Below are 26,677 nucleotides of genomic sequence, written 5' to 3'. Positions count from 1 at the left end.
TAGAACATAAATGGGGAAAATTTGAAACAGCAATTTTTCTAAGGAATTACATAAATAGTCCGAAAAAAAAAGTAGCCCAATCTCGATGCCAACCGCCAAAATTATTTTTTTGTGGCCAAATGCACTTGAAAGATAGCCCAAATAGCGGAATTCCGCCCAATCTGGCAACTCTGATGCCCGGTGGCGCCTTCCGGTACCGACCACGCAAGTGCCGCAGGCACTTGTCACAACGTCATCCCATTGGTCTTATGGAAACGGATGGCCCGAACGTCCACAGACATACTCAAAAATGACCGATGAGGTTTCACAACCGTATCAACATATAAAAAAAATCTCGTTCAAATCCGAGCTCTTGCTACCGGTTCCGAAATAAAAATCTAACGTTACTCCATCATATGCATTGAGAGGAACAACTTTAATAAAATCCGAGACATTGTGGTTGAAAATGCCCTAATTGAAACATCAAATCTACACATAATTGAACATGTTTGTTTTCAACAAAGGATGTTCTTAGATATTTGCTTCGAGAATTGGAATCGTTAGTTACAAAGGTGGTAAAGTCCATGTAATACCCCAAGTCAGTAAAATATCCTTTTCTAACACAAAAATTTTGAATAAAACGGACGACTACAGCAAAAAAACGTATCTCTGTTGATTAATTGAATCTTGTTGTTTTGTAGAATATCATGCATAACATAAATTCATGTGCATGAAATTATGTCAGTAAAATGAAAGCTTATGCTTTCATTTTACTGACTTGGGGTATTACATGGACTATAGGTATATTGAAATTAATCATAAAAACAGAAATTTATTCACCACACGTTAATATAAGTAGGTACCTATACAAAACAAAAAAAGAAAGAAACAGGGTTGGTGTACAATTCCAGTGATAAAGCAGAAGTCCGTTTTTCTACACCAAGCCTGCCAACAGAAAATAAATAGAACAACACGTATTGTTTTAGATAAACTTTTCTCCTCGACATTTATACATATTCACAATTGAAACATGTTGGATATTGTGTACTATTTAAATTGTTTGTGTACTTTGTTTGGAAATTATATTCGTCACACCTGACACACCGATCTATATAGTTTGGAAATACTACGAACAGTTCTTATTTGAGTCTTTGTTTAATGATCTTTTAGGTAGTCCTCTTGGTTCTTGACAAACCAGACGTCTAAGTCGTTTTAAGTGGACTTTCCGTTTCGTCTTAAATTCGCACTTGCCACAGCTGTACATTGAAGAGCATCAGCTGAGGGATGAACAGCTGTCTTATGTCGTTTTAAGCCGTAGCTCCGTATCGTCTTAAATTTGCACTCATCACAGGTATACCACTGGATGGCATCTTTTGAGAGATGGTTCATTATCTTATGTTCTTTAACGCTTTCCCTATATTTGGCTCTGTATTCGCATTTATCACAGCTATACCACTTGGCTGAGTGATGAATTTTCTTATGTACTTTTAGATAGCTGTTTGCTTTGGTTTTAAATTCGCACTTATCACAGCGAACAGTATCTGCTGACAGATGAGTTATCTGATGTTGTTTTAAGTAGTCATTCCGTTTCGTCTTAAATTCGCACTTATCACAGCTGAACCTTTTAACAGTATCTGCTGACAGATGAATTTTCTGATGTTTTGTTAAGTTGTCCTTTGATTTCGTCTTAAATTCGCACTTATCACAGCGATACTGCATCACAGCATCTACTGAGAGATGAATTCTATTATTATGTTTCCTTATCGAGTCGATCCATTTCGTTTTAAATTCACATTTATCACAATTATACCAGTGTATGACATCTGCTGAAAGATGAATTATCTTATGTTGTTTCAGGTGGGAACTTCGTTTCGTTTTAAATTCGCACTTATCACAATTATACCACTGGATGGCATCTGGTGGGAGATGTATTGCCTTATGTGTTTTAAGGTTCTTGTTATATTTACTTTTGTATTCGCATTCATCACAACTATACCACTTTATCTCATCTGCTGAGAGATGAGTTATCTTATGTTGTTTTAGGTAACCTTTTCGTTTCGTTTTATATTCGCATTTATCACAGTTATACCAGCGGATTGCATCTTCTATATCAAAACATGAACTTTCCAAGTGTTTGATCCAGAGTAAAACAGAATATGTTTCAAACGAGCACTTTTGACAAATGTAGCTTTTCACTACAGTCTCATTTTTTGGTTGATCTTGCACAGAATGATATTCTTTGTGATGTTGCTTTAAGATTACAACAAGATCGGCTTCAAAATTGCAGTCCTTGCAGTAGTACTTTTCCAAATCGTTTGTTTCGCATCTGGATGATTTGAGTGGCAACTGGAGACGTTTCGCGTTATTCACCATGTTGAAACGTGATTTGGTCACGTAAGCACATCCCTTGGAATTGTGAATCTTTCCGTGGCCACATTTCGGGATACTCCCGCTATATTCCAAATTTGGAATTTTGATCTGAAAAATTTAATTTCATTTCAATGCAAGAAACTACTCAAAATACTTGCAAAATATTTGCAAAATACACAAGTTTCTGTCTTATCTACTTGTAAATTTTGATTTGCTTAATCTATTGCACTATCGAATGATCAAATTAATTTGTAATCGAGTCATCCATGAATCCGAAATCGTATGTCGTTACTTGAACTCCACGCTCCAACTCACACAGCGTGAAAGACACGTTAAGACTTGACAGTTGACTTTTCAGGTAAAATAGTGATGCGCCACGCCATGAATCGGGTGCATATGAAAGCACCTGGATGGGTACATACACCTAGTAACATACCTGAATACATCGGGTGCGATTGGAAATCTTAACATCTGCCAAAAGTTTTTCGAAAGAAGATCAAGATAACATTATTTTGAAATTTTTCTTTGATAGAAAGAATTTCATTGAAACTGATATTCATTCAATTATGAATTTTGAACCCTCACTGTAACAAGCCAAATCAAGATGTCAACGGTTTTAAAGTCACAGCCTGCTTTAATTATAAATTTAAATGATCTCACGGTCCTAATTTTAGTTATGACATCTGGTAACATTGTTGGTAGTAGCTACAGAACAAATAAATTCCCTAATAGGTAGAAACTGATCATCGTGATACACGCCAGCTTGAACGTATTTCGAGTTGATTCATAATTTAAGTATCATGTCTGAAATTCGACCTTGAATATTTATAAAAACAAATGTGCAAGGTTTATTAATGCTATACAGGCTGTTTGATAAAAAACGCCTCAACCGATAACTTTTTTTATTTATTACCCGATTTCAATGAACAAAAAAAAACAAAGATATGGTTTTTCATGCGTTACAAAACAGCCATAATTTTTTTTTGCGTTATCTTCAATAGCTAACGATACTCAACTTTTTTTTTTAAATAGACATGTAGTTTTTTACGCATAGTTTGGTAGGGTTTCTTTTTCTGAATCTAATGATGTATTAAAAGTTATCATTTGGTCGATAGTTAACAATCGGAAAATAGCAACAAATGTCAACTGTCAGTTTGAAAATTTTCAAGTGCAATCTTGAAGTGCTTTATTATTATTTTCTTGGAAAACATGAATAATAATAAAAATAATCATCGTCACACTGATCATGAATGATCATTGATCACCAGCACGAGAACAATAGATTAACTGTAACGCCGTACGGCTTGATTTGGATTTTTATTACATTAAACGTAAACTTCAAACATATCGGTGGGATAATTATTATTATTACTCATGTTTTCCAAGAAAATAATACTTAATAAAACACTTCAAAATCCCACGTGAAAATTTTCAAACTGACACTTGACATTAATTTGTTGCTATTTATATTCCGATTGTTTTTCACGGCACCCTTGAAAATTTCATAAGTTGAACCATAATTAATTTTTTTTTTCAGTTGGCTGTCGACCAAATAATTTTTAATACATCATTGGATTCAGAAAAAAAAATCCTTAGCTAACACAAAAAAATATATATTTTATAGCTGTTTTTGAAAAGAAGATGACAGGTCAAAAACGATGAAAGATAAGTATTGACAAAAAGACGTTCTAAACTTAAAATTTAACCTAGAATCGAAATATGAAGTCAAAATGGGGCCTTTCTATTTAAAAAAACAAAGATGGCGTCGATTTCCGGTATTTCTAAAAGCGCCGCCATTTTGAAAATATTTCATTTAAACTTGGAGTATTCGATTATAGTCAACTACCAATTTTCATATTAATATGATTTTGGGAAATCAGAAATAAACGGGCTACGTGAATCAGCCTGTATAGTCTTTGTCAAAACCAAATAACCAACACTGCATTCTACCCAGAAAATCCACCGGCAACGTTGTGTACTTAGATTTGATTGGTCTAGTATCCTGTTAATATCAAAATTGCCATTATACCAGTACCTACACTTAGGGCCGGTTGCACCAACGCCAGTTAAAGTTAACTGTAGGTTAAAATGTTTCGTTACTTTAGTTACCTATTGTTATAACAATGTTTTCGAATATTTTAATCTATAGTTAAATTTAACTCACGTTGGTGCAAGCGGCCCTTAGTGTAATTTTGTTTTGACCAACTTAATTCAACAAGTGGTGGTTATTGGGTTTGGCACGGCCTATAGGTATACGCCGTTGACAAAACTCCTAACATTTTTGACATTTAGAGCTTCTCAAAATGATATACCTATACAGGGTGTTTTCGAAGTTGAGGCGTTCCTTGTAACACGAGGTACTATATAATCTTGTCAAAAATAAATTACTCCCTATGATTTAGGGATATTCGTTACTGGGTAAAAATCACCAAGGTGGCAAATTACGGTGTAATCAAGAAGGACTGTTTAAGTTGGTAATGCTGAATTTTATTTTTAAATGGTACAACTGGAGTAACTTCCGGTTGTTAACGGCTTCAGACTGACAGCCGCATCAGTGACAAGTCAAATTTGACATTTCAAATTAAATTAAACATGCTGGTGAATCGTTCGAGAGAAGAGTTAATTTATGTTTAGAGCAAAATGGGGAACACTTCGAGAATTTCCTTTAGTTAATTTTTAGATTATTATTCCGAATTCCGAATTTACTCGTATTTCTTTTTGCCGTTAATTTTTACTCTCATAACCTACCATTTTGTTATTAATGCTACGTCAGATATCTGTCAAATAAACCCACAAAACATATCCGGTTGCAGTATTTTAAATAGCCGAATAAAAAAAATGTTCTTAATTGTATTGCCAACTTAAACAGTCCTTCTTGATCATCCGGTGCAAGTTTGGTTTTATGATGAAAATACTTGGAACTTTGGAAGCTATGATTATGAAAATTAGCTTAAATCGTCACTAAACTTGTGTATAAATAATATTTTTCTACTTTGCGTTCGTACTGATGCTATTACGATACTGTTTTGCGTATCGTAATAGGAAAAGGCGTGATATAATAATAATACTAAAAATAGTGACATTTATTTTTTTCATTTTGACGGATACTGTGGCGTCGCGGCAGACCGCAGACGTGACCTTGGGTGGAATCCTTCAACTTTAACGGTTTTAAGTTTTAAATTATTTTTTTTCATTGAAAAAGTGGCAAAGTAGAAAAAATACTGTATGACATCTCGTTTATAAGGCATTTTATCGCACTTACTCCTTTAGGGCAGTCCTCGCAAGCTCGTCGTGCTCTAAAACCGTGCGTGCGATAAAATGCTTCTTATAAGACTCATATCATAATATACTATTAAATAGGGCAAGCACAAAACACATTAATTTTTTTGTAATTTGTTTTTCAAAAAAGCCATCGCTAAAAATCGTCATTTCGAGAGCTTTCTTTTTCTAGCATTAGCTTTTTTTCTATATAATATCTTGTTGAAAATTGTGTAAACACAACATAAACAGTAAATTTATTGAGAAATTGCAATAGCAGATATCACTCCAGGAACGAAACAGTCAAGATATTCCCGATGTCCGGAAGTGAGGTCATCGTTATTGCCTGCAAAATCGCGCTTGTGTTAGTGTTAAAATTGTGAAGCACCATCTTCGATCTTGTCTACATTTGCTGCTGTTTGTCAGATTTGTTCAACACTTAACTTTCCGTTGAAAATAAACGGCTGAAATCAATAAAAAAACCGCGATCAAGATATTCCCGATGTCCGGATGGCCGAAGAGCAAGTGAGGTCATCGTTATTCCCTACAAAATCGCGCTTGTGTTGGTGTGAAAATTCTGAAGCATCATCTTCGATCTCGTCTACATCTGCTAGTGGCATACGGATTTCGATTAATTCAAGGTGTGTCCCATAACATTAAACATTCATTATTGTACCAATTGTAAAAAAGTTGAAAAATAAAGTTATTTAGTCATTCATAACGGCCGCTCCCGCTCGTAACGGACACCCTTAACGGACTCCGGCCGTCATGAGCTTGTTTACATGGTGACTAACAGTCCGGAAAGCCACCTTTAACAACTAGATATTACAAAAAAGGATAAAAACATTCAATGAATTGCCTTCAGACAATGTTCTGCGGAATCGCTGGCTTGAAAGTTTAAATATTTGCCCAGGTAGGGATTTGAAAAATCTTTTAATCAGTAATAGACTTGCGTAGGGTTATTCTAAATTATTGTAGTCGAAGTAGGCCATGCCCAAGTTATTACACTTTTGCCGTCGCTGTCATTGTCATTTTTTAGGTGAAAAGTGCGGTGATGAGATTTTTATTTATTTTTGTTAAATTACCAATTGAATTCAGAAATATTGAGTTGTTTTGCACCCAATTTAACTCCCGTGTGTACTCATTTATTCAAGTCATTTTGATGTTTTTTTTTATGTGGAGCGGCAACCATAAATTTTACATTCAGTTTTCACGTCTCCGGTAAATTCCTCGAATGCAGTTGCTCGAAATCAAATGCTCGTAATCAATTGCTCGATTGTAACTTTTCTCGAAATACAAGTACCTTGAACTGCAATTTCTCGAAAATGTTTTGCTCGAATTTATATTGTCGAAAATGTGTAATTGGAGTGTAATTAGTAATTACGGACTAGTCGTAAGTAATATGTACCGTGCCTTCAAATAAATTCGGAATTAGAGTGGGCTGTGATTTATATATTTTATCTAGTAACGGTTGGTATACTCCGTATGCACGTTTTTTGACAGAAGACAGACACAGAAACTGGTTTGGCGGGAATTAATCTGCAGGCATACAACCGTTTTCTACATAACGTGAAACAATTGAGATGGAGAGTTTAGTATTTTTCACTGCTTTATGTTTTGGAACTAGAATTTAAAAACGTGCAATCTATCACCGTACGGAGTATAATAGACGTTTTCCGTTGACCGCTTGTTAATTTAAATATTAATGAATTAATTTGTCTAATATAGTGTACCTATTTATGCACGTCATTAATATACTATTTTTCATTAATCAACGATATTTGCGATTTTGACGTTTTGGTGATATTTTGACCTCGAATATGCATTCTTTGCACTTACCAACACTGCAGCAGGTAGTGCAGCAGGGTTTTCTATATTTTATAGCTCCATAACTGCACAATTACGAATTCACTTTTTCAAAAGCCGACCTTTTTGGTTATAATTCGCACGTCATATTTTTCAAAGGTAACTAGGTTTTCTTAGCAACTGTGATTTTTACGTGAAATTGGATGTGAATGGAGTTGACGTCTTCTGACACTCTTTGTGGAAAAGTGAATAGAAAGTGTTGAAAAATTTAAAAATAGCCCACCCTGAGGACACAAAAAGGATGAAGGTATTTTATAACGTCTCATCTTTATCGAAAAAGATGAAATTGGTTTTGATTTGACTTTAATTTGAAATTTTGTCACAAAAAAAAAGTTTGCGGTCAACGAAAAATTTTTGTAATCAACTCGTTTGTTAATGGGCGATTAATAATCTCAACTATTAAAGGCACTCACTCGCTACACTCGTTCGTGCTTTAAAGAGTTTCGCTTATTAATCGCCTTCATTAACAAACTAGTTTATTAAATAACTATTAACGCGTGTACTGTGCTGTCCAAGGTCACTGCTGTGCCTTTAAAAATTGCATGTTAAAGTTTGTCCAGCGAGAGATTGGTTGACATAAAAATCACTAAATTCTACGTAGAGAAAGTAATACCTAGCGCACCTAAAATTTGAAATATATCCTTCAAGCAGTAACATTTTTGCCCTGAAATGATGCTCTAATTAATGTATTCTAGTGCATTTTGTAGTGTTGGGTTAATTTAATACAATTTAAAATCTCCCAATCTCTCGCTGGACGAAATTTACCAACTTCATAATAAAGTCACAGCCAACTCTAATTCCGAATTTATTTGAAGTACTACTCAGTTCACGATTCCTCAGTTCTGTAATTTGTAACAGGAATAATAAAAAACACAAATTACAAATGATTACCTTTATTAACAAAAATGTTTACGTTTACGAGCCTGCATCGAAGTGGAAGGACATCATTTTGAGCATTTAATATTAGATATTTATGCATTAAGGCATGATTTTTACCTGAGGTTGACGTGTTTATAAACCGAGGGGAAAAACATGAATATCTCCCGTGGTGCATAGAATATTTTATTTTTTAGTGTCTGTACTTAAAAGTTAAAATTTTCTTAAAAATATTTTGCAGGAAAGATTGCGTAAATATATGGTTGCTATAGTTTGGTTCTCATGACTTTGTTGTAAACAATGTGGAGGGGGAAAAAATTTGAAATATCCCAAGGGAGTTACGAGTTGTTTTTCATAATGTGTATCTATGACGAAAAGAAACAATATCGTGTTACTAACTCAAAACACCATAAATTACGAAAGCGGCAAATTTTCATTGTATCGGTACCGTAAAGTAGGAATCCCTCTGTTCATATAAAACTGGTGCCACGTCCTACTTTCACCATCTTATCGACGAGTTAATCGTCATCTGAATCAAATTTACTAGATGATTCACCACTACTATTGCCAACAAATATTAATGGTTCCACTTGGTCTTCTAAAAGTGGATCTCGTTCCCACCATTCTTTAATTTTGCACCCGAATATGTTGAACACAGTTTTAGATTCACTGAGTTTCGGACAAGTGTCAAAGCAGGCAAGTTTTATTACAAAACCCAACATTTAAAATGAATGCTCTATAACATAAAATCCCAAGGCGCCTATCAGTTTGGACCCGAGTCGTTTTTAAAAGTCTGTAAACAAAAAACACTTGGTTAACGACTGAAAAACCAAGTAAAAAAATCACACTTGTCTTTTGAAAAAAATACTACAAAAAAAAATCAAGGCAACGATTCGCATTACGGTTTATCCTGTGCCAAACCTGATATGCAGGGAAGCGAAGTCAATTTTTTAATTGGTAAACAAATAAAACTTTTAAATGTGTCTTTTGATGAGCAGAAACTTATTAAAAAAAAAACTGGTCATTGTTCACTTTAAGGCTCGCGTTTACCTGAGTTTGAAACGGTCGAAAAAGTGGATTTTCGATTACGTTTTTTGAGAAAACAGTACGAGATGAACGTTTTCTCTCTTTACTACATAAATTATGAACATTTCTATTAGTGAACTATGAAGAGAAAAATATAATTTTGTTTTGACGAATTTGTTAAAAAACCACAAATAAAATGCTCTGCTTAGAAGCTGTGTAGGCAAAACGAAAAGAGATATCGAAAATATCTCACGTCATTCACTAGATATTGTTGTGAATGTGTCGCAGACGAAAAGTGGTGTTTCCTTCTTGAATACTAGTTGAAAAAACCGAAAAAAATTGAAGTCATTTTTCAACGTTAAAATTTTACGTTGTAGACAACCAACCCTACATGTTACCTGAGCTAACAGCTTACGGAAAAGGGACTATACAAGGGTACAAATTACATCGGCCTCCTCCTAAGAAATTAGGAAAAACTTATAATAGGTATTTGCATTTTTATTCCAAATTTATAACAAACGATTTGAGCTTTATTAACAACAGTCAATAATACTGCTGCTCCATCAGGAAAAGCTTCATCAGATTATTATATCACCCATTTTAATATTAGATACGCAAATCTCTGTCCTTTTTTTTTTAAGTGGAATAATAATTTCCAGTAATAATGCACTATAAAAATAAGCACAATTTTTTCCTTTATTTCATGTCAAAATTCACGATCTCTAAATATTTTATTTTATACTATCCGGTAGATGTTCGATTACATTATCAATTTGAGTCCGGTAGGTGAGTTATAAGTTATAACAGTATCAGAGCCGGAAAGTGTCGCTAAGCAACACTTACCGGACTGTTTTATTTTTCTGACATTGAAAATTGCAAAAGTCGAAAAATATCCACTTGAGTGCTTCGAAATGATCGATTTGTAATACGAAAGTTGATTAGCAACCACAAGTGTCATTTTTTGAGGTTTTAATTTCTCGAGAAATTTGTGAAAAAACGATACGAGTGTTGCGTTTTAATCAACTTGAGTATTACAACAGATTATTTCAGAAGGACGAATGTATGTAATTCGGTAAGATTATTTCATGAATAAAGTTGTTTAATTAAAGTCCTTTAAAATGTTTGCAAGTTGCTCGTCAGAAGCTGACGATTCATGTTGACATTTGATATAAAAATAAAAAATGTGACACTAGTATTCACCGTTGTCTTAAAAATAAAAAAATAAAACATTTGAAAAAGGACAATAAAAAATTATCGAAAAATTATCGCTGTAATCCAAAAAATAAAGCCTTACGATTGGTCGAAAACGATGATGAATGAAATAATCATTGTAAAAGCAGTAGGAACGGCCGTTGCCCCAGGAAAAAAGATGATGCAATTTTCACAAAATAATGTGATTTTTGAAATAAAATTATGATACAGAACAGACTTCCAGTATGAAATAATAGTACACATATTATTACATGAGCAAGTACAGAATAAGTAAAGAATAAAAATCGTTACTTGCCAGTACCTATAAATCCTATAATCCTATACTTTGTCTATAGCAAATTTATCTGACTCTAAAAGCCCGACTAATAAACCGATAATGTTCAATTATTCACCGAAGGGACACAAGATGAAACCAACCATTTCATTGTATTTTTACCTTAAAAATATTTTGCCATAAGGGTCATTTTTGTCTCATTCATAATTCTTGACAAATCAGGTAGAAACTCCGAACTAATATTCATTCCCTCATCTGCAGGGAGTAAATGCAGATTTAATCGTAATACTTTGGGAAAATACAACTACAGAACTACACAATGCTGCTCCCTGTATTTGGTGAATATTATACAGAAATTAAACAATTTTTTTTTCAAAAAAATCTTTGGACAGGTCAATTTTAGTTTATAAAAATACATATTTTAATACAAAATAAAATTCCAAGCAGTGATTTGTTTTCGAGTTATGACGTCATCGATAGTTTTTTTTAAATAGAAACCCCCTATTTTTGTTCTTGATTCTGATAGGCCTTTTAATTGTCTAAACGCCAGTATAAAAATTTTGTTATCTTACATAAGGAAATTTTTGAGAAAAAAAAAAATAAAGTTGAAAAAATAAATTTTATAACAAACAAAAACGAGTCAAAAACTGTGTTAGTAAGTACTTAAAATTATGGAATTCAATGTTCGAATTGCCATCCTCCAGCTTGTTGACAATAAGCAAGTTTATGAAGAAATTCCCCCTGTTTAATTTTCTCTAGTTTTATCCACACACCCAATCAAAATTGAAATTTCTATACGTTGTGTTTCTGATAAATGAGTCATTTTCGAAAACGTTTTGTAAAACAAATAACACATACGAATGAAATTGACAGTAACATTTGACTGTTTGATTTACCTACTTGATTTTTTGACTTGTTTTTGTTCTTTATAAAATTTAATTTTTCCAACTTTATTATTTTTTTTCTTAAAAATTTCCTTATGTAAGATAACAAAATTTTTATACTGTCATTTAGACAATTAAAAGGGATATCAGAATCAAGAAAAAAAAAATAGGGCGTTTCCATTAAAAAAAAACATCGATGACGTCATAACTCGAAAACAAATGACTGCTTGGAATTTTCTTTGGTACTAAAATATGTATTTTTATAAACTAAAATTGACCTGTCCAAAGATCTTTTTGAAAAAAAAATTGTTTAATTTTTAAGGAATTTATTCCATACTTTTGCCGCTCACTGTAGTTTTATTAGTCGGGCCTTCAAAGTCAGAAAAATGTACTATACGATGTAGGTATATTATGTACCTACAAAAAATAATAAAATTAATTCTTAGCTCAATATTTTTAATTTTTTAAAATTTAATGTTCTTTTTGTTAAAAAAAAAATAGGAGAAATACAAAGGAAAGTCGGAAAATTCGGACAAACTTCAAAAATTATAATTTTTGTATGCACTCTCGATCATTACTGACGACATTTGTAATTGATTCTCTTTTTTTTTGTTCGGTTTGTTCCCGGGATGGAAATAACTCAATTGAAAAAATGTTTTTGGAAAATTTGGAGAAAAATCTGGAAAAACGCATTCCACCCTAAATTAAAATTACATCCGTTTTTACTTTTGTGTTGTTTCGCGATCCGTCCAACAAATGTAGTTGTTTTATTTCTATACCAATTTATTTCACTGTCGGATTGTTCACTTGAACATCGATCTTGCAATCGAAATGTAAATAAAACACCTTGAGATTCATTGTAATTTCAAATTTAATGGAAGAAAATAAATCATCATCACAAACTAATTTGCTGAAATTTGGATTGGACAAGACAACGTCTGTCGGGTCAGCTAATAAATAATAAAATGGAATGAAACAACAGTTTGCAGTGCAGCCAAAGCCAATTCAGATTTGGCATTGTAGGACTTGTCTTTCCAACACAAAATTTTATTTTATCTCCGTATTTAGGTACGGAACAGGACAGGATCGTAATCGTAATCCTCTACCCCTACTGAGCGTTTGTGACCAATTCAAGGTACCTGCGTCCTCGGTTTGTTTGACCCAAGGAGGTTTGACCAAAATATAAATTTGTAAATAGAGGACCCACTGTACATCAAGTTCGAAATTTCTTTCAGGTAAACGCGAGCCTTAAAAATATTCTTCACTAACATAATGTTGTAGGCAAGCCTTTCCAATAGTGCTGTTAGTGTACCGATCCCGATTCAAATATTCCCTGTCTTCGCAAACAGTCCTTTGCTTACTTAAATTTTCTTTTCTTTTCCTTCGTCTGTTTCCAATGTTGTGCGTATTAACAAATACTGGATTTCGTGAAATAATTAAATTCATACTCACATCTCCATAAATTTCGTTGTATTTAAGAATATGTATATTAGGAATGATTATCTATGCAACTAATATACTTAACTAACCGAAAATTTCGATTAAAATGTAATCATTGTGACAGAAAGCCAAGTTACAAACCGCGTGGTTCCGATCTCAAATCCCCCGTTCGCTAGCGCCAAACGGCTTACAAGTGCATAATGGTATTTTTGTAATTTGCTTCTATTTTGATTCTCTAATAGACATATTAACGAACGCGACGTCATCATCTGAGATGTCCTTATAGCCATTATTTCATGGAACATTTTACGAAAATTTTTAGGTTGGCAAAGCTTGATTCGTCATGCGTGTCAATTTAAATTACAAAATGTGCAAAGAATGATTTATCAGGATTTATCAAGCAACAAATTCGCGACCATATTTGAAAGATTATCTTTCATATTCGTGTTTTGTGACAGAATTAGGATAAAACAAAAGGCGACTTTGAAGATTTGATCAAATTTTCACTTTTATTATTAAGACATTACCAACCGCCACGAAAATCCCTAAATCGAGGAAAGTAAACATTTTTGTTTAAAAACGGCTTAAAAAGGGCAAATTACAAAAAATAGTATAAAAAACTCGTTTCATAAGACTTTGAAGCACTCATTCTTTAAAATAACTCGTGGCTACGGCACTCGTTTTTTAATCTTGAATTCGTGCTTCAAGACTGGTCTTATGAAACTTGTGTCACCAAAAAGTGGTCAGTGACAGCTCCGGGCTCTCAGGGGGTTTTCGGGGCATAGGGCGTGGGTTCGGATTATAAAAAAATGGGCGCCAGGCAGCTATTGTCTTGAGCTGGTTGTTAAGCTTGTCCAGCTGCCGGGACAAGTGCTCAGTTTCTCGGATGCTTCGGAGTCAATACGAAAGAACTTAATTCCTTGCGAATTAAATAATTGGTTTATTCAATTTTTGTCCAACAGTCCAGGAAATTCGAAATGCTTACTTAAGTGTGCACTGGTCCGTGGAATTGGCAACGTTACTCTACGTAATTTTGTTAATTGAAATTTCGAACCAGTTCACATTAATGATCTTATTCAATACCTTATTCTGGTCTTATCAAGAAAGCTTTCCTTTACAGGTGACCTTGTAACTTATTTGTGAATAAACTTAAAATTAATACAACTCCGATAAAAAAAAAAACGAAAGGAAAATCTGTTGCATGCGTGAAACAAGAATGAAGCGCAGTCTTCTGCTTTCATAAATTTACAACGTTAATTTAACATCGATTCTATAATTGAAAAAATTGCAAATTTACTGGAAGTAGAAGAACTGCTACTAATAATTGAAATGTGAAATTTGAAAACTTGAGCTTTGTGAAGTCTTTCTAAAAATTTGAAATTATTGAAATGCGAGATTTTTACAAATTGAAACGGTTCTAAATATTGAGAAGCGGGATATTTGAGGCGTTCTTTGATTTTTCGCAAATCCGCAATTAAATTGTGCGACTTATCTTACGCCGGTAACGTGGTGTGACCTTGACGATTTTCTTTAGTCCTTGGTGAAACGGTACGTGGTCCGATGACCTTAATGGACGGTTTGCGGTCTGGCGACGACCACTCTGACGAACGATGTGGCGACGATCACCCCATATAACGATAGTCCTGGTGAACAATCACCCTAAAAGCGACGCGGCGACGAATGACCCTAAAGAACAACGTTCCTGGTCCGAACTATCGCCCCAAATAACGATGACTGGTCCGGCTGACCCTAAAGAACAACCCCTAACGAATTGTCGTTAGTGTTGCGAAACTCAATCGATTCGGTAATTACCTTTCCGCTGAAAGGGGTTGCTTCTCGATAATTCGAAGGAGGACTTTCCGGTTCTCCTTCGCGGTACGGTAACGGTAATCTGGCTCGAACTACCCCTAACGGACGAAAATTAGTGAAGTGAATTCGCTAATGAAGGATAATTACCTCTATCTCGCTAGATGACGAGGGGTTTCTCGACCACGGCAAAACGGTAAACGGTAAAACGGTAAATCTTCGGGCTCCTCGACGGCCCCGAAGGCTGGCAGCGCCGGACGATAAGCGCCATGGCGTTCGGCAATCCACCCACAGGGATGATTGCGGATCCCGAACGCCACGCACGTGATTCGCAGCTCGCGACTTGCGGCACCTGCCGCCCGCTCGGCGGTCGCCGACCGAGTCCCGGTTATTGTACTGACCGCGCATCTTGATGACAACTTCCGGCGATCCTACACTTGCACGCTAAATGACAGATGGTCGAACATGGCGCCGGTTTGTTTACGTTGGACTTCACCGATCGAAAAATCCGGATGTCGAAGCGGTAATGTGTCGGTGAGTCCACGCGTAACACACGATAGATGTTGACGGCAATTTCCCGCAGGATCTCAAAAGGTTGGACACCACAAGGATGAAGGAAGAAGGTTAGGGAAAAGAAGAGAAGAAGATAACTTTCCGGCAAGTCACGGGAACAAAAGGGAATCGGAATTAACTTTGCCGTACGGTTACCCGAGCTGAGAAGAAGAAGAGGAAGGATTGAAGGAAAAGGAAAGGAGAAAGAAGAAAAAAGCGAACGATGAATAGATAGGCCGCAGCTAGACAGCCTAGAGGCGTGAGGCCACCTCAGCCTAAAATTTAGGGGCTAACATGTGTGATTCCAGCCGCCCCAAAACTGGCTGGCACAAAGACTCTACAATGAAAACTCTAAAGAAACCGCGAAAGAAACAAACGAAAACCGAAAGTGAAACTGAAAGCGAAACCGAAATAAAACTGAAAGTGATCCGATAAACAAAAATGAACCCTGAACCGATAAACTCAAAATGAATTGACTGACGGCACAAACAAACTGAATTATTTCGAAATGAGCGTCCCCAAAAAAGGTTACGGCAGGGTGGGCGCGTCGCGACGTCATATGCCGTGCGTTGTGTTGCTTGTTCCTGATCTTCGAACAGCGATCTTATTGTCCCGCGAGCATAAGTAGGACCTCTTGGCCTCCTACCCCGGCCAAAACGAATAGTGGCACTTTGACCTGCTACACTACCCCCCTCCTCAAAAAGAAAAAAGAAAAGGTAACGCGGTTGCCTTTTTCTTTTTACACAAAACGAAGATGAAGTCTTCTCAAAAACGTCAAAATTTGTTCAATGGAAAAGTTTTGATTCCGCCACAAAATGGCTAGTTGATATCTGCGCGTATCAAACGATTGAAAACTGAATCTCAATGTCAATTAGTACTTGAGTACTGCGGTATGATGTAAGTCGAATTCGGGATATGTCATAAATGGGGTTTTTCAAATAAACTTTTCCTGAACAAACTCCACGGTAAAATTTTTGGTCTCGATCATTTCAAAAAATTCGACGAAAAAAAATGCAACGCAATTTTCGCTGCAGCGCTCGAAAACGGAAAGTGAAAATGCGACGAAGCGTTTTCCACGATTCCACGGAACGTCATCCGCAAAAAAATCGCTCATAGAGACACTTGGAGGTCTTCGAGTGTCTGACCTTGACATTGGCGAAATGTCCACCGTTTCTCCGATTGTGCGACAAGGATGGAACTCAAACAAACATGTCACCCGAAAAAGTGTTTCGCAGCGCGATAACGTTCTCAAAAAATTTCTTATCTGTGAAGACACGAGATAAGACTGAATACAATCCGCTAATTTTCTCTGCAAAATTCCTGCTTCTCTTACACGGTAAAAAAATTGAAAACTGAAATTTCTCTGAAACCCAAACCCAAAGCTCCGATTGTTGAACAATGAAAAATCTGTGATCTTGCCAAATCTGTAGTTGAGTCACAAACACGATAAACAAAGCTGAATGAGCCAAACTGACCAAATTTGCGGAATTCAAACGAGGAAGCAAAATCGTCAAAATTTGTGACTGCTACAAAGTTGACAAATCACACCCCTAACAAATCGCGTCAAAATTTGTGGCGGCTCGATTGACTTGACAGGCCCTCGAAAATCCAAGCGTCAAAATTTGTGGCTGTCAAATGCAAGCGAGCCCTCGAGGCCCAAATTGGTTTACAAATTTCGCGAAAATGAAGATGAGCGATAAACGAAAATTTGTGGTTGCTCCAAAAAGTCGGGAAATCGGGCCCCACGTTGTGGGCGTCAATATTTGTGTCACCAAAAAGTGGTCAGTGACAGCTCCGGGCTCTCAGGGGGTTTTCGGGGCATAGGGCGTGGGTTCGGATTATAAAAAAATGGGCGCCAGGCAGCTATTGTCTTGAGCTGGTTGTTAAGCTTGTCCAGCTGCCGGGACAAGTGCTCAGTTTCTCGGATGCTTCGGAGTCAATATACGAAAGAACTTAATTCCTTGCGAATTAAATAATTGGTTTATTCAATTTTTGTCCAACAGTCCAGGAAATTCGAAATGCTTACTTAAGTGTGCACTGGTCCGTGGAATTGGCAACGTTACTCTACGTAATTTTGTTAATTGAAATTTCGAACCAGTTCACATTAATGATCTTATTCAATACCTTATTCTGGTCTTATCAAGAAAGCTTTCCTTTACAGGTGACCTTGTAACTTATTTGTGAATAAACTTAAAATTAATACAACTCCGATAAAAAAAAAAACGAAAGGAAAATCTGTTGCATGCGTGAAACAAGAATGAAGCGCAGTCTTCTGCTTTCATAAATTTACAACGTTAATTTAACATCGATTCTATAATTGAAAAAATTGCAAATTTACTGGAAGTAGAAGAACTGCTACTAATAATTGAAATGTGAAATTTGAAAACTTGAGCTTTGTGAAGTCTTTCTAAAAATTTGAAATTATTGAAATGCGAGATTTTTACAAATTGAAACGGTTCTAAATATTGAGAAGCGGGATATTTGAGGCGTTCTTTGATTTTTCGCAAATCCGCAATTAAATTGTGCGACTTATCTTACGCCGGTAACGTGGTGTGACCTTGACGATTTTCTTTAGTCCTTGGTGAAACGGTACGTGGTCCGATGACCTTAATGGACGGTTTGCGGTCTGGCGACGACCACTCTGACGAACGATGTGGCGACGATCACCCCATATAACGATAGTCCTGGTGAACAATCACCCTAAAAGCGACGCGGCGACGAATGACCCTAAAGAACAACGTTCCTGGTCCGAACTATCGCCCCAAATAACGATGACTGGTCCGGCTGACCCTAAAGAACAACCCCTAACGAATTGTCGTTAGTGTTGCGAAACTCAATCGATTCGGTAATTACCTTTCCGCTGAAAGGGGTTGCTTCTCGATAATTCGAAGGAGGACTTTCCGGTTCTCCTTCGCGGTACGGTAACGGTAATCTGGCTCGAACTACCCCTAACGGACGAAAATTAGTGAAGTGAATTCGCTAATGAAGGATAATTACCTCTATCTCGCTAGATGACGAGGGGTTTCTCGACCACGGCAAAACGGTAAACGGTAAAACGGTAAATCTTCGGGCTCCTCGACGGCCCCGAAGGCTGGCAGCGCCGGACGATAAGCGCCATGGCGTTCGGCAATCCACCCACAGGGATGATTGCGGATCCCGAACGCCACGCACGTGATTCGCAGCTCGCGACTTGCGGCACCTGCCGCCCGCTCGGCGGTCGCCGACCGAGTCCCGGTTATTGTACTGACCGCGCATCTTGATGACAACTTCCGGCGATCCTACACTTGCACGCTAAATGACAGATGGTCGAACATGGCGCCGGTTTGTTTACGTTGGACTTCACCGATCGAAAAATCCGGATGTCGAAGCGGTAATGTGTCGGTGAGTCCACGCGTAACACACGATAGATGTTGACGGCAATTTCCCGCAGGATCTCAAAAGGTTGGACACCACAAGGATGAAGGAAGAAGGTTAGGGAAAAGAAGAGAAGAAGATAACTTTCCGGCAAGTCACGGGAACAAAAGGGAATCGGAATTAACTTTGCCGTACGGTTACCCGAGCTGAGAAGAAGAAGAGGAAGGATTGAAGGAAAAGGAAAGGAGAAAGAAGAAAAAAGCGAACGATGAATAGATAGGCCGCAGCTAGACAGCCTAGAGGCGTGAGGCCACCTCAGCCTAAAATTTAGGGGCTAACATGTGTGATTCCAGCCGCCCCAAAACTGGCTGGCACAAAGACTCTACAATGAAAACTCTAAAGAAACCGCGAAAGAAACAAACGAAAACCGAAAGTGAAACTGAAAGCGAAACCGAAATAAAACTGAAAGTGATCCGATAAACAAAAATGAACCCTGAACCGATAAACTCAAAATGAATTGACTGACGGCACAAACAAACTGAATTATTTCGAAATGAGCGTCCCCAAAAAAGGTTACGGCAGGGTGGGCGCGTCGCGACGTCATATGCCGTGCGTTGTGTTGCTTGTTCCTGATCTTCGAACAGCGATCTTATTGTCCCGCGAGCATAAGTAGGACCTCTTGGCCTCCTACCCCGGCCAAAACGAATAGTGGCACTTTGACCTGCTACAAACTTGTCTTTTAATATACTATTTTAGAATTTGCGTTTATAATACGTCTATAAACGTCAGTCAGTAGGAGTCGTTTATGGCTTTATAAAAGTACACTGTACTTTAATGAAATTTTTATCAATATTTCAGTGTATTAGACCAAAAAACTTCCAATATTAATGTTCAAACTTTACTTTTTAACATCTGTTGCAGATGTAGTTGCATCCGTTACCCTGAATTACCAATTAATACGAAATTCCCTAGAATTTGAAAATTTATTTTTTTTATTTAAAAATTAAAACAAGGGTGCAAATTCTAAAAAATAACAAAAAAAACTGGTTTTATAAGGGTATTGGCGCACTCGTCCCATAGAAAACTCCCCTGCGGGTCGTTTTCTACACCTGGGACTCGTGCGCCAAATCAACCCTTATAAAACTCGTTCTTTAATATACTTACTATTTCCTCAAATGAACAGGTCGGAGACAGCAAAGAGTCTCGACTATTTAGAAGGTCGTGCTTAAAAAAATTAGATGTTAAATAAAATTGGCCGATGATAAGTAGTGGAAACTGTTAAATATCGTTTATTTTATGGGAATTCCTGGTGTTTGTTTCTAAGGATCAATCCTTGGGACGCGTTCTCGAAATGACTTTCCATATATATATATATCTTGAAATAATATTAAATATTATTTACTTTTGAAGTATATTGTATGATGTACAGTTAAAACAAATAAATTTTAGTATTTACTAATGTTCACTTGTGCAATAAAAAGGTAATTTTTCTAACTTATTTGCTGGCGAAGCAAATTTCCTACATTGATGATTTTGAGCCTACTAGGTTGCCACAAATTTGGTTAGGTTGGAGGCTTATGTGATTTCTGGTGACAAACAAAAGATACCGTAACCGTAAGAGAGCGAATTCCTTGTAACAGTTGCATATGGCTCTATTTCTCGCCAAGTCATGGATGTTTTTTCGTTTCACAATCAATTTTGGTTTCTGGCGGCATATTTAGTTGGACTTAATCTCTCAATTCATAGTAACCAACCTTAAGCATTCAAAATTACTTTTGAAAATTTATTATTTCCCTAAAAGTTCGAATTCTAGGGAGTGATTTATTTTTGACACGAGAGTACATTATTCTTAAGAATTTTAGCTTAAATCTTCTTAGTAAAATGTTTGTATTAACGGAGATAATTGATTGTAAATTTTTATTGTTTTCTAAAATTTTGAGTCCGGTTCTGTCTATTTTTCCGCTGTACTAGATTAATAACTGACGTGGCCCAGGATGGTGTCTTTCTGGAAATCGCTCTGCGTACTCTCTGGACGCTGCAGCTGCATTCTGATAATGTGATAACATTGCTCATACATTAGCAACATATCTGTGAGCTCATAATTTTCCTAATGATAAAGCCATTCCGACTAATTAGATGACAACTCTGACAGTATTTTTGATTAACGTCCAAGCTCATTTGATTCTTTTTTGGTCAATTCTAATTACTAATAAATCAGCGCAAATTTGAGGACAGGTTTCAAAAATTTCAAAAAAATTAACTTATTGTATCTTCATTGTCGTAGACATTTTACTAAGGTGATTTTGGCTAAAACTCTTTACAACAACGCATACTATTACATGTTAAAAGGAACGCCTTATCTTCGAAAACACCCTATATAATTAATGACAATCTTTTGAAATTTGGGTCGGTAAAAGGATGTCCTATATACCGGGTGAGTTAAGTTTTACCGCCCTCACGATTAAGTCTATTAAAAAATTAGTAAAAATTACGAAACTTTAGGGTTACATTCCCTTGATATAAGGCTTCAAATGTGCGTAATCAATTTTCTCTTATCACCCAATTCAGAGCCATAAAATAAAAAAAAAATCGATTATGACAAAAAAAAAATTTTTTTTCCGTACAGGCTCATAATTCACAATTAATTCAAAGAGCACATTTATGAAATTCGCATCAAAAGTAAATTATTCGTTTTTGAATTATTTCAATTTTAACATTAAGAGCGAAAAATGACCAAGATGTACAACTGCAGTGTCATAAATAAATCTCATTGTTGGGAAATATCTGTTGACCACTTTTCTAGTAATTAATCCCTAAATTAAGTCCCTAAAGAGTACCATAAACAACCTACATACGTCAACTTCTTTTGTGGAACTGACCGCCCAATTTAATAATAAATCATAGCTAAATTTTGCACTTTAGTATCAAATTCCATTTATTTCAAAAACCGGTGATGTTTTCATCATTTTAATGACATCAAGTTTTTCCTGAATGTTTGAAAGGACTCTCAGTGAAAAATTATGTAAATTATTGTAACGGTTATTGAATTAAAACAGAATCTTTACCTGTTTCATTAAAAAAATTGAAATTTCTAGACCGTTCTACAGTAATACACAATCATTTCTAAATTTCTTGAGAATTTTAAATTGATTAGAAGTGGGTGTTTTCGCTCGGGCGGTAAAACTTAACTCACCTGGTACAGTCAATTAAAATACGGGGTCATAAATGATTGTCTCATCGCAGTAGGCGTGGGTGACATAGTTCAATGTGCCGCAAGCTTTATAAAATGATAGGTAGCGCTGCTGGCGGTAGTGTAAATTTGTCTACTAGTTTGTCTAACGTTGCGAAGCTAGCGGCACATCCCAAATTTGTGTGGGTTTTCAAAGCCAACTGCGATGGGACAATAATTTATAATGATCCTGTATTAGGTGGTTAGTACTATTGCGGCCAATAAATTTCGTCCACCCTTTTGTTGTCATTTCACAAAAATTGGGTGTAGTTTAACCTTTATTGTTATTATGATGGACGTTTGCAAATTAAAGTTTGAAATGTATTATTAATTTATTACTGTCACCCATAAGAACATTGACATAATACAGGGTGTCCCAAAAATGGCGTACTAACTACTTACTACCGTATCCAGGATGTTTAAATGTACACGAAAAAAATATGGAAAAAATTTTTGAGACAAAAAAATTAATTATTATTATTTTTATTATTAACGGTAATACAATGTAAACAAAGATGTCATCGTACATCATTACCTTGCAATGTTACCGTAGTGGATTTAAAATATTTTTTTCGATTTCCAAAGCTTCTAAATTCACTATTGTGCAGAATTAGATATTGGTAATGAGTAATCTTGTACTTTGTGATAATATGTACGATTAGAGGTAGCTGTCATGACAATTTAATACATATATTTCAAAGTAATTTTCCTGTTAAGTGCCACTTTCAAGGACCGCCAAATGAGCAATTAAGTCCAATAGAATTTTTTGAACATTTTTCTGACGTTTACGGTAGTCTCTTCTACACCGTAGTGCACCGTTAGTACGCCATTTTTGGGACACCCTGTATGTCAAGATGTGAAGTGAGGTTATTCGTTCCTAAAGGCTGCTTTAGGGCACACGTGAGTGGAATGACAGTTGTGGACGAAATTTTTTGGCCGCAATTATACCTACTTAAAGTCTGTCTCAATTCTAAATTTCCACCAACACTGCATTCTACGTTACAAATACAACCGGCAACACTGTTTGGTAAAAAATGTGTCAGGTTGTATTTGTAAGGTTATCATTTTCTGTGTCGTCTTTACAACTCAAGATTTTAGAATAAAGGAAAAGAACGCTGCCAACCTTTTTATCTCTTCGAGACAGTTTACTAGACCATTTTTCATTTTAGCGTCAAGTAAATTACGTTGTTTTCGATATATGTTTATAAAATACATAATTACATTGCCAACTTTGGTTATAACAATCCCTAAATTAGATTTTTTTTATTATGCCAACATAATTCAACAGGTGGTGGAAATTTAGAATTGAGACAGACTATATGAAATAAACTAAAAAATTTACATTTAAAATTGCAAATGACAGCAAATGTCACGGGAGTTTTCTGAATAGCTAATACTAATGGAAAACTGTAGATATACATCCGTTCTCTATCCATAATTTTTTAATCAAATTAAATTAGATAACATTGTTCAAATTTGAATGTCGCAACAATCATGTCATATTTCTGACAGGAAAAAATATTAAATTGGGTCAGTTTATCCAACATGATAAAACCCCTTATTCACATTCATCGTGAATCGATTACAAATTTCAAATTTTAATTTGCAAACGTCAATCATAATTGTAAAGGTTAAACAAGGTACCTTACCTATACCTAGTGTTAGGAGAGGTATAATTAACCGTTGTTAATTAACCTTAATTGACGGTTAATTATATTGATAGAAAAAGTGTTAATTAACAGTGTTAATTAACCATGTTAATTAACAAAAATTGGCTGATTGTCCATGGATATATCTGTTAATTATCCTGACTGGTAAAGTAAACTCAAGTTGCAAAAAAAACACGGTTGAAAAATTAGGTTGGTATTAGCTGTCATCGTGTTTGGTAACTTTAATTTAAATCTATTTAAGATCTACCTAACCTCAAATAAATAATTACTAAAAAGTTCTAAAAGGTCGCTATAATTGAAATTTTTTAATAAACAATTGTCAAAACGTTATCATGTTGGTATGAGCCAAGTAGTGGTTTTCATGATAATACGATTAGTCACACTGAGTGTCAAAATTTTTTTAATCTAACTGAACCTGCGCCCTGACGAGCAAGACTTTATTTCAAATTCGAAAAATATTTCCGCTGATTTCTCATTAAATTTGTTTTGAAAATGAATTCGCGGAAAACAGGTCCGGAAAGTGAAATGAACATAACCTTAACTATGATTTAGTGTCAAATTGTTACACAGCTGGTCCATATGTGCACATTTTGGGGTGGTACAGAGTGGTTTTTTACTTAATTTTGACAATGACAATTGTTTATTAAAAAAATTTCACTATACTTATATAAAGTCCGTTTTTTTATAATGAATTGTCAGTGTCAAAATACAGAAAAAGACCAAACTGTATATTAAAAATCATTGACATTTGGTCCAGTTCTACCTCAGTTTCCCCCTAGATTATTATTGGTTATGTTGCATGTTGCATCATGGCCTACTAAATCTGAACTGCGCTGCGCTTATTACGGCCCACTTACGGCCGTAACAAACTATAGTCCAATTTTTTTTTTAAATCAATTGTCAAAGTGTTGTCATGTTGGTATAAGCAACTGGTTATTTGATAGTTATTGGATTGGCAACGTAAAATGTCAACTGTATGTCAGTCATTTTGATGTGAAGGCGCCTGCGCTATTGAAGCCGCAATTACATTTAAATAAAAATACAAAGTTAAATGAGTTTCCGAAAACAAGGATCTAACACAACGAGAAAAATTGGCTATGATTAGATTACGTGAAGAAATGCAGACAGAAAAACCGACCATGCTAAATTGCAGTAAAGATGCACATATCATATTCGAGGTAGTTTCTTTTAATATATGGGTTCGTCACTGCGAGGAACTGATTAGAGAGGACTGAAAAAAATTGATGGGAAATCTACCAATTGAGGACATTCCTCTTCCGCAGAATCATAATCAGAAGATGATTGGGAGTTAGATTCTGAAAATGAATAGGTAAACTGCTTATATAACCCAAATAAATTCCCATTTTCCTGTATATGTTCAGTTGCACTTTTCAGTGTCATTAATCATTATCGTCTTTATTTCTTGTCTTTTGGTATAAAATTTGGTTACACCTGAAACTTTCCTGACATTTGAAAATTACTGATATAACCTCAAACCTGATCTAGGGAGATTTTACGATAGAGGTGTCCCGAAACGAAAGGTTTTACGGTGTTACAGCCTGGTCTTTGAGGGAATTTTGACATTGACAATTGATTTAAAAAAAAAATGGACTATAGCTGAATGATTGATTCGGCTAACCTCAAAAAATCTACCATAGATAAAATAAAGACAAATAGAATGAAAAGAGGCCTATCAATTTTGTGCAACAGAATCCGTGGTAATGGTTTATCGCACCGTCCACAAGCCAAGAGATGGCGCAAATTAAACTTTTGAAATCAAAGTTGTCTCAATTCATTTCATTTACTTTCATGCCACGAAGTATTGTTATCACGTCTTTTCTAAAAATTTAAATACGACAATTCGTGTTCGTGGCTAGAACTGTAATACTATGAAGCTGTGTAGTGTTCAAAAGTGCTAGCACCCGCCACATGTTCCCCAATCCTTTAAAATATCCTGCGCGGTTTCGGGAATGGTTACGAAGAATGGGCAATGTTTATCTCTTCGAAATCGATCAAATGAAAGTTTACAATGGATATACGGTTTGTGCATCCACATTTCAGACTTTCCGATTACGACACGAACAATAGAGTGAAAAATACGGCAATACCTAACCAGATATCCGGTAACCAAATACAAACTTCAAAAGAAAGTAACCAGTTTTCTGTTGAAAAAATCAAATGCCGTGTGAAATTATTCTCAAAATTTGAAATGAAGTTAAAAGGTAAAGTTTTGGGGGATGATGCAATACATTTTTGTTTGGCACAATCGAAAAAAAGAGACGTTAAACTAAAAGGGCGCAAATACACTACAGAAAATAAAATCTACAAACAATCTAGGAGAGCTTATCCAATATTAAGAGAATTTTTTGCACTTCCTACGCTGTAGAAATGTATAAGAAGATGTTGAAAATAAAAAATAAACCTGTTTTTTATTATCTTTTTTAAATTATTAAATAATAAAAATAAAGTAATAATGGAAAACATCCAGTAGGCTATGGAATATTGCACCGTCCACAACTCAACAGATGACGCCACATTTGCTGCTCAAAAAAAAATCAAGGGACTTTGCATTCTATCATGGATTTATTAGTACTGGATACGGTGTACAGCCATCATAGTTGAACAAGACATACCATCTATTTCTGTCGCTCTCAACGCATTATCTGGGTATTAGCACCATCCTTTAGCGAGTCCCCCGACTCTGATTGGTTTACATTCTCAATCTATCAATTATTTATTACTCTCCTGTCATTCGTGTCATCTTTTTTCTAATCTGTTTCTCTGAAGTTTGCATAGTTCGAGAGTATTTAAACCGTTAACTCTATCAAGTATTATTGTTTAAGAACTTGAACGTATTAAGAATGACTAATTCGTCTAAAGC

General features: G+C 35.5%; 1 protein-coding gene and 3 long non-coding RNA genes across 6 annotated transcripts in view; 2 read left to right on the top strand and 2 right to left on the bottom strand.

Moving 5' to 3' along the window:
- Positions 1–795: 795 nt before the first annotated feature.
- Positions 796–26,677, bottom strand: part of LOC138131885 (zinc finger protein 431-like) — a 49,881-nt gene continuing 23,999 nt past the window's right edge. For 2 of the 3 annotated variants that reach the window (XM_069049156.1, XM_069049155.1), the window contains exon 2: positions 796–2,457. In XM_069049156.1, coding sequence (XP_068905257.1) covers positions 1,192–2,457 — 1,266 coding nt within the window. In that variant the 3' untranslated portion in view covers positions 796–1,191. Of the gene's footprint in view, positions 2,458–2,785; positions 3,568–26,677 lie in introns of those variants that run through there. The other variant, XM_069049157.1, reaches the window with a different exon arrangement.
- Positions 14,102–15,281, bottom strand: LOC138131894 (uncharacterized). Its single transcript, XR_011159936.1, has 2 exons — positions 15,142–15,281; positions 14,102–15,092 (listed from the first exon to the last, which is right to left on the bottom strand). It is a non-coding gene; the product is annotated as an uncharacterized lncRNA (long non-coding RNA).
- LOC138131895 (uncharacterized) lies at positions 15,407–17,291 on the top strand. Its single transcript, XR_011159937.1, has 2 exons — positions 15,407–15,521; positions 15,575–17,291. It is a non-coding gene; the product is annotated as an uncharacterized lncRNA (long non-coding RNA).
- On the top strand, positions 18,805–19,452 carry LOC138131896 (uncharacterized). Its single transcript, XR_011159938.1, has 2 exons — positions 18,805–18,920; positions 18,974–19,452. It is a non-coding gene; the product is annotated as an uncharacterized lncRNA (long non-coding RNA).

Source organism: Tenebrio molitor, chromosome 5, assembly GCF_963966145.1.
Source record: "Tenebrio molitor chromosome 5, icTenMoli1.1, whole genome shotgun sequence".
Classification (NCBI taxonomy): Eukaryota; Metazoa; Arthropoda; class Insecta; order Coleoptera; family Tenebrionidae; genus Tenebrio; species Tenebrio molitor.
Note: the sequence above shows the minus strand (reverse complement) of the source record. Positions and strands in the feature narration are given on the sequence as shown.